Raw genomic sequence first — 11166 nt, 5'->3', positions numbered from 1 at the left:
CTATCACCACAACATCACATTGCCAACTGGCTATTTGCACTTACAGCTCACCAACATTATTTATCACACTCTGTGCATTGTATACATGCACTGTAAACCTGAATTAGATCTTACAGTATTTCCTCTTATTTTCACCTCACCTAATACCTATTTAACCAATTGGAGGTGGTTCTGAAAGATGTGATAGGGTGATGTAAGAATGCATGCCTGTCTGCATTTATGAAGCCACTGGTGGAGCTGCATTTTGATTCTCATAAAACCCCTTTATTGCTAATTTTACATTTCAACAAGAAAAGAGGCAATGGTTTAGTTGCAGCTTGGGCCTGCCATGAAAACACCAATTATGTAAAGGAAACATTCTGAAAAATTCAGTTTTTGCAGTGCAATATTTTAAGTAGACAATTCTTTTTTAAAAAAAAACCCTTGAGTATAATATAATAACTAGCCTGACCCTCGCTATTTGAGGCTTTCTTCAACACCATTTATGGGAACTAAAGGGCAGTATCTTCTGACTCAATACTCGGACCGAGGATTTTCTCAGCAACCATTTTGCCGTTGTATTTGGCTTGATTCCCTCCGAAATCTTCTGGGAGAATATCAGCATCAATCTCCTTAAAAAACGCCTCCAGTTCCTCACCATAGACATAAACCTGTAAAGAGACAGTTCATGTTTATTCCATGTCAGAAGTAATCTAATTCGGCAAAAGCCATAGCAAATAAAATCACTTCTAAAGGATTAAATTAAATGGATAAAGCAATTGTATATTAAGTTAGGTATGTAGGCCACATGTTTAATTGATAACACATTGCAAGTACCTGCAATAGCTCTTAAGTGGCATGGTGAAAAGTCTTTTCACTGTTGAAGTTGTCACACTGTCTGATGCACAATCACTGCTATTTTATAGTTAGATTAGATTACTCTGATTCTCTGGCCGGTAGTTTCCCATAAATTGTTCAAATGCATTCTGAATATTTTTTCATCTGCCATTTTTCTTCTCAGTAACTGAAATTGCTAATACCCACTATAAATACTTGAATAAAATTTGAAAAAAACATGTTTCAAAATAGCATCATTAAATTTAATGATTGTATTTTCTTTTGTGTCTTTTAATGTTTACATTAAGGTTTTTATTTGAAAGTCACAGTTCCTTCACTAAACATGGGCATGGATTTGATATATTTGCCTAGAGCTGTGACCCATCCACCTTCCTTCCCATCATATCTATCATTCCCTTTTTACTCCTTGGAATTCTTGAGCCAATTTATACTGCCTACTTCAATAGCCTTCCTTAGTAATTTATTCTCCAAGCCTAGCTTTGATCTCCTGAGACAGGAAAGAGCTGCAGACCTTCAGAACAGCCAATTATTTGGAGTTTTTGTATAGAACATATGGAGCAATCCTTAGTAGAACTTGAGAGAGGGCAACAGGTTGGAAAAGTGCTTAAAAGTACATTCGATACCCTTTGTTTTTCACTTACCCTCTCCAGAAGTTTGTTCTTCAAGAAAGGCTTGACCATGTTGTAGGTGGTGGTGAAGTACCAAGGTTGATGAATGAAGTATACGGCTTTAAACCGAGCAGGGAAGGAGTCCTGAAAATTCCAAAAGCGGAGCAGAGATGAAACAATTGAACTTTCCTCATTGTCCCTTTGCTCGCTGTATCTGAGTTTGTCTTGAGATGGGGCTACCAGATAAGTATGGGACAACACCAAGACAATATCCCAATTCTTAGAGCCCAGTGTTTGTGACATCATTTCATGAATCAGCTAAAATCAAACCATCTACTTTTGTGATTTGGTCCCTTGAAATCTTTTGATCCCTGGTGATTTGGTTTTTTAAGTCCAGCCCAGTTGAAGTATGTTTGTCAAATAGGGTATGATTATGCCACAAAAGTTCCAATTGTCTCCCCACTGAGTTTCCAATTTTGGCTGAGTTGCTTTGGGGAGGGGGTGACTGGAGGTCTGGGACTCCCCAAGGACGAGGAGGGGGAGGAGGAGGGAAGGAAAATCATAGGCCTTCACTGCAAGCTCCTCCCAGTGACAAGTTTGGAGCAGCACTGGTAGAAACCCCTCAGCTGGAGGGGAACAATGGAGACCAAATGAAATGGGGAGAAGTTAAGTTCCCTCTGGCTTGATAACTTTCAACACTCACCTGAAGCATGTCTACCATTTTCTTGAGCTCTGATGGTTTGATGCCAGAAGCCTGTTGCATTGTAAATCCCTTAAAGTTTTCAATGATGCAAAATCCATTAATCTGGGTCTCATCGTTCTCTAGAAGATTCTCCAGGATCACACAGTAAGCACGAAGGATCTAACAACAAAGAGAGCTGTTCTAAATCACTCGCAATTACCTTCTGAGTCAGATCTCCAAAAGAAACGATGGGCCGGATTTTACATTGGGGTCTCACCATAAGTGGGGAGGGGTAAGCACGCCTCGACAGGCAGTGGGACTGGGACGGCATTTTGCTGATGGTGACTGATTAAGTGGCTATTACCAAGGCTGCCCTCTCTGTTAAGAAGGACTGGCAGCTGAGCAGCGCAACAGCGCCACTGGTGGCAACTGTTAGTGCTGCACCTGGAGGATGAGGGCGCATTGATGGCCTTAAAGTCAGGTAAGTGGGGTCTGGTGGCCCCGGAGTCAGGCAACTCCCAGCTAGTATGGTGGAGGGGGAGGGGTGGGTCGCTGAGGGCAGGCAATGCTGGCGCTGAGAGTGCAGCAGATGGCAGCAGCTATTGCCACTCCGTGAACCAAGGAGCTCACCTGCCCCCACTCTGTAGCCTGCTAGGAGACCACCAAGTTGTGGTAAAATGCCAGGAGAGGTGGGAAGAAGCTCTTATTTGGCTCAGCTGGGCTCCAGATGGGCAGGCCATCTGCCATCTTTCCCGCTGCTGGCAAAACGACATGGCAGCAAGAAGACAATGGGTTTGTCACCTCCCCATGCTGCCTTGCCAGCCTTTGTGCTTGTAGCCTGTCCCCAAAGGGCTGGTAAAACTAAGCCCATTCTTTTAGCTGAATTCGTCTGGAATTTTCACCAATATTGCTTCAATTGGCACAAATGCCGATGAGCAGAACCATCAACCACGGTTCCTGATCATTATACATCAGGTGTGAACCTCAGAATGATTAAACTGTGGTATCCTCTCATGGTCAAATAGCCAACTGACAAGCAGTGTTTCGGTCCCAGCTTCAGTCACTGTTCTTTGTAGAGTTACGTGATTGCAGCTGGGGCCACTATAGAGGTACCACAGTCGGGTTCAGTTCCCTGATTAGGGAAAGGAAAAAAAAAATCAATCAGTCTTTCTACTCCAGTTGTTTTACCCCTGCTGGAAAGTGTGTATGGATAGCAGGGCAGGGGGGACAGGTTGGCAATGTCCTCCACAGCCTCTTGGCACTCACCGCCTGGGTTCACACATGGAGAACAGCTACCTGGCTGAGGTAGTGGAGTTATCCCAACAAGTCATGCCTTTGAGAATCTGCAGCTCACCGATTTCAACATCTCGCTGGCTTTGTGCCCACACCAGGAACATCTGCAGCTGAGCCTGAAAGACTTTCTGGTGTCAGGCATCAGTCCCCTGATTTGCCAACAAATGACAGGTGCATCCAGTGCACCCTCCATCCAACCTCACCTCGTGGGGATCATTTTCAACTGAGCGCTGGAGTATAAAACAGGTGTTGCAGGTCAGGCTCCCACTATGGACAATGTCTGATTTTCATCAGCCATTGAGATCAAAGAGAAGGAAAGTCAGATGGTTTCTATAATGGCCGCTGGATCTGCAAGTTGTAAATTATCCCTCTGAGCGTCTGTGGATTTTCCAAGCCAATTCAAGAGAGGAGAAGAGATAATTTGAACAAAGAAGATCTGTTCCAGGGAAGGTGGGACCTGTTCCGACGGGACGGTTTGCACCTGAACTGGAGGGGGACTAACATCCTTGCGGGTAGGTTTGCTAGTGCTGCTCCGGGGCGTTTAAACTAGATTTGCAGAGGGAGGGGAACCAGAGTGTTAGAGCAGATAGTGAGGTGGAGGAGGATAAAGGTCAAGCGAGGAATGCATGTATAGACAGAAATCAAGGGTCAGTACGTGATAGAAATGTTCTCAGGTGCATCTATTTCAATGCAAGGAGTATTGTAGGAAAGGCAGATGAGATTAGGGCGTGGATTGGCACGTGGGATTACGACATTATTGCTATTAGTGAGACTTGGTTGCAGGAGGGGCAGGACTGGCAGCTCAATGTTCCGGGGTTCCGTTGTTTCAGACATGATAGAGGGGGAGGGATGAAAGGGGGAGGAGTGGCATTACTAGCCAGGGAAAATATCACAGCTGTGCATAAGCAGGACAGCCCGGAGGGCTCGTCTACAGAGGCCATATGGGTGGAGCTGAGGAATGGGAAAGGTGTGACCACACTAATAGGGTTGTATTATAGACCGCCCAATAGTCAGAGAGAATTGGAGGAGCAAATCTGTAGAGAGATAGCAGACCGATGTAAGAGACAGAAAGTTGTGATAGTAGGGGATTTTAACTTTCCACATATTGACTGGGACTCCCATACTGTAAAAGGGCTGGATGGCTTGGAGTTTGTCAAATGTGTTCAGGAAAGTTTTCTAAATCAATATATAGAGGTACCAACAAGAGAGGATGCAATACTTGATCTCCTATTAGGGAACAAGACAGGTCAAGTGACAGAAGTATGTGTAGGTGAACATTTTGGGTCCAGTGACCACAATGTCATTAGTTTTAAGCTAATTATGGATAAGGATAGGTCTGGTCCTTGAGTTGAGATTCTAAATTGGAGAAAGGCCAATTTTGTGGAAATGAGAAAGGATCAAGGAAGAGTGGATTGGGATAAGTTGTTTTCTGGCAAGGATGTGTTCAGTAAGTGGAAGGCATTCAAAGGCGAAATTTTGAGAGTGCAGAGTTTGCATGTTCCCGTCAGGATTAAAGGCAAAGTTAACAGGCATAGGGAACCTTGGTTTTCAAGGGATATTGGCGATCTGGTTAAGAAGAAGAGAGAGGTGTATTGCAGGTATAGGCAACAAGAAGCAAATGAGGTACTTGTAGAGTATAGAAAATGTAAGAAAATACTAAAAAAGGAAATCAGGAAGGCAAAAAGAAGACATGAGGTTGCTTTGGCAGATAATGTGAAGGTAAACCCAAAGGGTTTCTACAAGTATATTAAGAGTAAAAGGATAGTAAGGGACACAATTGGTTCCCTTGAAGATCAGAGTGGTCGTCTATGTGTGGAGCCTCACGAGATGGGGGAGATCTTAAACAGTTTTTTTGCATCAGTATTTACTCAGGAAACTGGCATAGTGTATAAGGAAGGAAGGGACACAAGCAGTAGTTTCGTGGAACATATAGAGATTAAAGAGGAGGAGGTGCTTGCTGCCTTACAGCGAATAAAGGTAGATAAATCCGCTGGGCCTGACATGATATTCCCTCGGACCTTGAGGGAGACTAGTGTAGAAATTGCAGGGGCCCTGGCAGAAATATTTAAAATGTCCTTAGCCACGGGTGAGGTGCCGAAGGATTGGAGGGTAGCTCATGTTGTTCCGTTGTTTAAAAAAGGCTCCAAAAGTAAACCAGGTAATTACAGGCCAGTGAGCCTGACGTCAGTAATAGGTAAATTATTGGAAAGTGTTCTGAGAGATCGGATATATAATTATTTGGACAGCCAAGGGCTGATTAAGAATAGTCAGCATGGCTTTGTGCGTGGTAGGTCGTGTTTAATGAACCTTGTAGAGTTTTTTGAGGAGGTTACCAAGAAAGTAGATGAAGGAAAGGCTGTGGATGTTGTCTACATGGACTTCAGTAAGGCCTTTGACAAGGTCCCACATGGGAGGTTAGTTCAGAAGGTTCAGACACTTGGTATCCATGGAGAGGTTGTAAACTGGATTCGAAATTGGCTGTGTGGGAGAAGACAGAGTATGGTAGTGGATGATTGCTTCTCAGACTGGAGGTTTGTGACTAGTGGTGTGCCTCAGGGATCTGTACTGGGACCATTGTTGTTTGTTGTCTATATCAATGATTTGGATGATAATGTGGTGAATTGGATCAGCAAGTTTGCTGTTGACACTAAGATTGGAGGCATTGTGGACAGCGAGGAAGGCTTTCAAAGCTTGCAGAGAGATCTGGACCAACTGGAAAAAGGGGCCAGAAAATGGCAGATGGAATTTAATGAGGAAAAGTGTGAGGTGTTACATTTTGGAAGGTCAAACCAAGGTAGGACATACACAGTAAATGGTAGGGCACTGAGGAATGCGGAGGGATCTGGGAGTTCAGATACATAATTCCCTGAAAGTGGCGTCACAGGTAGACAAGGTTGTAAAGAAAGCTTTTGGCATACTGGCCTTCATATAGGAGTTGGGATGTTATGGTGAGGTTGTATAAGACATTGGTGAAGCCAACTTTGGAGTATTGTGTGCAGTTCTGGTCGCCTAACTACAGGAAGGATATCAGTAAGATTGAGAGAGTGCAGAGAAGATTTACTAGGATGTTGCCGGGTCTTAAGGAGTTGAGTTACAGGAAAAGATTAAACAGGTCAGGACTATATTCCTTGGAGCGTAGAAGAATGAGGGGAGATTTGATAGAAGTTTACAAAATTGTGAGGGGTATAGACAGAGTAAATGCAAGTAGACTCTTTCCACTTAGATTAGGAGAAATAAACACAAGAGGACATGGCTTTAGGGTGAAAGGGGAAAGGTTTAGGGGGAACATTAGGGGGAACTTCTTCACTCAGAGAGTGGTGAGAGTGTGGAACGAGCTACCATCTGACGTGGTAAATGCAGGATCATTCTTAAGTTTTAAGAATAAATTAGATAGATACATGGATGGGAGAGATCTGGAGGGTTATGGACTAGGTGCAGGTCAATGGGACTAGCGGAATAATATTTTGGCACAGACTAGAAGGGCCGAAGGGCCTGTTTTCTGTGCTGTAGTGTTCTATGGTTCTATGGTTCTAACAAGAGTTTGGATAAACACACCCTCTTCAGTTATTTTAGAATAAACTGAACCTTACTGGAGACAGGTTCTATTACCTCATCAAAAGTAATTTCCTCGTAATCCCAGTTCTCAATCTTAAAGAGCAATACGACACGGCCATACTTGTCTCGACTTTGGAGAACGCCTGGGTAACCTGCCTCAATAGTGCTGCGTACGGCCTCAGGTGTCAGGTTTTCAAAAAGCTCAGGATATTGCTCCCGAAAACGGACATAGCCTATAGGAGAGAACAAATTGGAATTAATCAATCTCTTCAGCTGAGGGCAGGACTTGGACACCGCAATATTCAGTATTTTGTAACAAATTGGTGGCAATCTCTATCTCAGTTAGGCATGAGGTCTTCTGTTGTGGTGTCTGTACACTTCTCAGGTTGGGATGATTGTTTTGTGCATCTTCCTCATAAGATGGTCACTAATAAATCCAATCAGAAACTCAGGAGAAACCTCTTTGCTCGGATAGTGGTGAGAACGTGGAACTCACTATCAGGTAGAGTTGTTGAGACAAATAGCAGCAATGCATTTGAGGGGAAGCTACATAAAGGAGAAAGGATAAGAAGGTTATACGAGTATGATAAAGTGTTGTGAGGGGAGTTTTGTGCGGGGCATGAATACAGCATAGACCAGTTGGGCCAAATGGTCCATTTCTAGGCTGCAAAATCTATGTAATTCTCTGACTGGTGAAAGAGTAAGCTGCTGGAAAGTGGTCATGTTTAAGGAGAATCAGGCTCACTATCCGAACCATTCTCCAGACCACATTGGTGAGCAATGCCATGGGAGATCATCTAGTTTTAATTACTTGGTCTCCCATTTATTGAAAGGATTTGTTTACATGTTTTTTTGTTTGTGCGTCAGCATTTTCTCCTCTTCCTGGTCTCATTTGGTTATTTCTTGCTTTGCTTAATCACTGGACAATGTTTGCCTGTGTCTCATGAGCAGTGAGATGAACCTTCACATTGAGAGGCCACTAATTAACACAGAAAAGCTCTACTTTCCCATGCCAAAACTCTGGGTCTTATCAGGAGTAATTACTCTATAGCAGACATAGGAGACCTGTCTCCTCTTTAATGAGCATCTTCTGAGTTTCTAGTGGCTAAATGCTTTCTCATTTGCTGATTAGATTTCAATGAAGGATCAAGACTTGAGCTCGGACATTCCGCAGAAACCAAAGCTATTGCTGGCTGTGACCCAACCTACAGTATGTGCTGAGCTAGCCAGGATGAAGAGGAGGGACGGACAATTAATCTTGTGTCCTCGAACAACAGAGATACAAAAGTTCCTCCTCCGGTTTGGTGTATGGGGGCTCCACCTGGGTGGTCTTTATGTGATATAGAATCCAGATTCAGCTATAATGCCATTCACAATCAAACAGCCTTTCAGCGCTTACTAACCAGACTCACACATGAAGAACCACTACAGCAAACCGTGCCCAGTTGGAAGGAAATCTGAAGGAACAATTGGCAAAGTGTCAAAAGTCTGCCAGTCCTTCCCTTGGAAGCATTGCTCTCTCAGTCCCAGGGATATTCTGAGCTAACTGGAAAAACACTTAATGTAGCCAATCAGGGACATCTACAATCTTTGCCACAACATCATTTCAGTGCCCGCTTGGTGTTAACTCTGCATTTCATTGGTTGCGCAGTTCAACTGATGGCTGAATTGGGACCGGGCACTTTATCAACTGAGAATTGCTTAAATTGATGTTCAATCACTACAGTAACAAGTTGATCTTCCGTTCACGGTTCAGTGGAAAGCAAGTAGTGAAGATAAAGCAATTCGCATCAGATACTATTTCAGAGAACTGGTCAGTGTAAAACCAACTCTGGGAAATATCTCTAAATTGTGGTAGTGAGCTGGGTGCCGACACCTCCAATTTCTCTTAATCAAGCCAGTTTCATCGTTCACCTTTGAGAAGCTCGTAAGCCCTTTTCACATCGTACTTTCTTGCTCTAACAAATCGCAGGAAGAAGGAATTATCTTTGTCTTTTGTCTTTTCAAACACAGTCTTGCAGATCTCATCCCCAGTGTCAGCTGATTCGAGAACAAGTTTCTGAAGCTCTTTCACGCATAACACTCGTTTCTCCTCTGTCTCGTTCAATTCATCCTTAGCCTTTGGAAAGAAAAGAAACTCTATAGTCATTATTCAGGAAGTTAGCAGTGTCTAAAGCCAATATTGGACTGTATCCCAGTTTGGGACAAAGTGGGCTTTCTTTTGCCTGCACCAAATGGGAATTCCTGATCTCAAATGGTCTAGAATGGAACTTGAGGAGGAAAAGGCAAAATAAGTCAGTCTGTGCCCTTCTTGTGCACTTCCTGGTAACCCATTCAGAACAATGCTGGATTGTGCCTCCAAACAGACCATGTGCCCACTGACCTATAGTTAGGAGTGGTTTAAGACTCTTAAAAGAAGGCAGAAAGTAATTACAAAATGGAAGACATAAAATGACATTTTAAAGTTCAGTTAAGCAGTTAAGCAATCTGAAAAATTAACAATGGGCGGAATTTTACGGCAGCGGGATTTTAACTTCCCGCCAAAGTCAATGGAGTTTAGAATGGCCCACTGCATTTTATGGCCCCGCCCCCAACGCGACAGGCCCATAGAATTCCAGCCAATATCTTTCCTCCTCAACCTTATTGACAAAGAACAAGTACAAGACAGGACCAGTCCCAGAAGTCATATTTGATGGATTCGAAATGTTTGCTACGTCAGGACTGTAGTAAGTCAGAGCTGTGCTGATGGTGTGGGTCTGGTGGCAGGGTGGGGACGGTGGGAGGTTGGTGGTGGTGAACATGAAATGCTTGCATCGAGACACTCCAGCATCTACTGTTTGCAGTTTATCCACCACCTTCAGAACTAAATGGATTACATAGCTGTGCTACAGCAAACATAAATACCTGCTCTGGGTACTTGCAACATCACTGAAAGGAAGATCATTATTAACATGATTCCGTCCATTAAAGTTACTTGGTTGAACTTTGAACCTTTCAACATGTCAAACAGCACTCAGATAGCCTGCTCTATGACACTTAAACAAAGCAGATGGTAAATGAGGCTCGATTCCTGGCTATTCTTGTCTTGTCTCTCTCTCATTCTGACATAATGTGTACTGACCCCATTTCAAAGGATAATAAAGATAGTCCTTTTAAAGGGCAATTATCTGTATAGATTTGACAGCAAACTGCTTGCTCATTGTATACTGCTTAGTAGGTGCGAGATAATTTTTTTTCAGATTTCTACTTTGGAGGCCCTGGTGCCTTTTGAAGAAGAGTTTGGGACTAAAGGGTAGCTCACAAGCAACTAGATAGATGGTTGCAGCCCTCCCACAAGACTGCTTACAAATATAAATCCATAGACACTATGCAGCCAACCTGGGATCCTGCACAACCCTCACCAGATCTGGGCTGTGAGAGCAGCCAGAGATTATATACTGGTGCACTGAATGACAACAATTCTAAATGAGACAAGCCTTGAGACAATTGCGTTGAACTGGCGTATTCGAGTCACTGCAGTTTAGAGTTCAATCCATTGCTTTCCAGCAATGCAGCTACAATCTTAAATCTCCAGACTGCCAGTCATTCAAATTTTGCTTCCAGATGACAGCCCATCCAAAGAGATTAGACAAAGACCAATTCCATTCTCACATCTGCAGAAACTTGAACAAAGTTGAAAGGTATTTTAGAAAAAGCAAGGAAAATCATGAACTTCAAATAAGCGAAACAAGAGGCCAGTCTGTCCATGGGGATTGCTTCTCGATTAATAAAATATAACAAACCAGCAACTCAGAGCTTGATGGAATTTCACCACAACTCAGACCATGATATTATTTTCCAAATGTTTAAAAATGAATCCAGTGGTCGATTTGTTGTGTAAAGATGCCTGGAAGAATTCAGAGCCTCTTTGTGTGTGTTCAACATCAATATTTCTATATTTATGCAGTGCATATATCCGTGTAGGCTGTGTTTGTGTACATGTATATGTTTGTATGTCTGGGCGTATGTGCTGTGTCTGTGTGTATGTTAATATAAGACACTGGTTAGACCTCAGCTGGAGTATTGTGTGCAGTTCTGGGTGCCACACTATAGGGAGGATGTGAACACATTGGAGAGAGTGCAGAAGAGGTTTACGAGAATGGTTCCAGAAATGAGACACTTCAGTTATGAGGAAAGATTGGAGAAGTTGGG

At 43.2% G+C, this 11166-nt stretch overlaps 1 protein-coding gene across 1 annotated transcript in view; it reads right to left on the bottom strand.

Moving 5' to 3' along the window:
* Positions 1-242: 242 nt before the first annotated feature.
* The window catches only part of LOC144668229 (retinaldehyde-binding protein 1-like), a 34695-nt gene continuing 23771 nt past the window's right edge, over positions 243-11166 (bottom strand). The window contains exons 4-8 of the mRNA XM_078529998.1: positions 8890-9094; positions 7030-7208; positions 2149-2307; positions 1479-1589; positions 243-650 (exon numbers count right to left, since the gene is read on the bottom strand). Coding sequence (XP_078386124.1) covers positions 492-650; positions 1479-1589; positions 2149-2307; positions 7030-7208; positions 8890-9094 — 813 coding nt within the window. The 3' untranslated portion in view covers positions 243-491. The remainder of the gene's footprint in view (positions 651-1478; positions 1590-2148; positions 2308-7029; positions 7209-8889; positions 9095-11166) is intronic.

The sequence above is a fragment of the Cetorhinus maximus genome, chromosome 26 (genome assembly GCF_964194155.1).
Source record: "Cetorhinus maximus chromosome 26, sCetMax3.hap1.1, whole genome shotgun sequence".
Classification (NCBI taxonomy): domain Eukaryota; kingdom Metazoa; phylum Chordata; class Chondrichthyes; order Lamniformes; family Cetorhinidae; genus Cetorhinus; species Cetorhinus maximus.
This window is presented reverse-complemented; position numbering and strand designations above follow the sequence as displayed.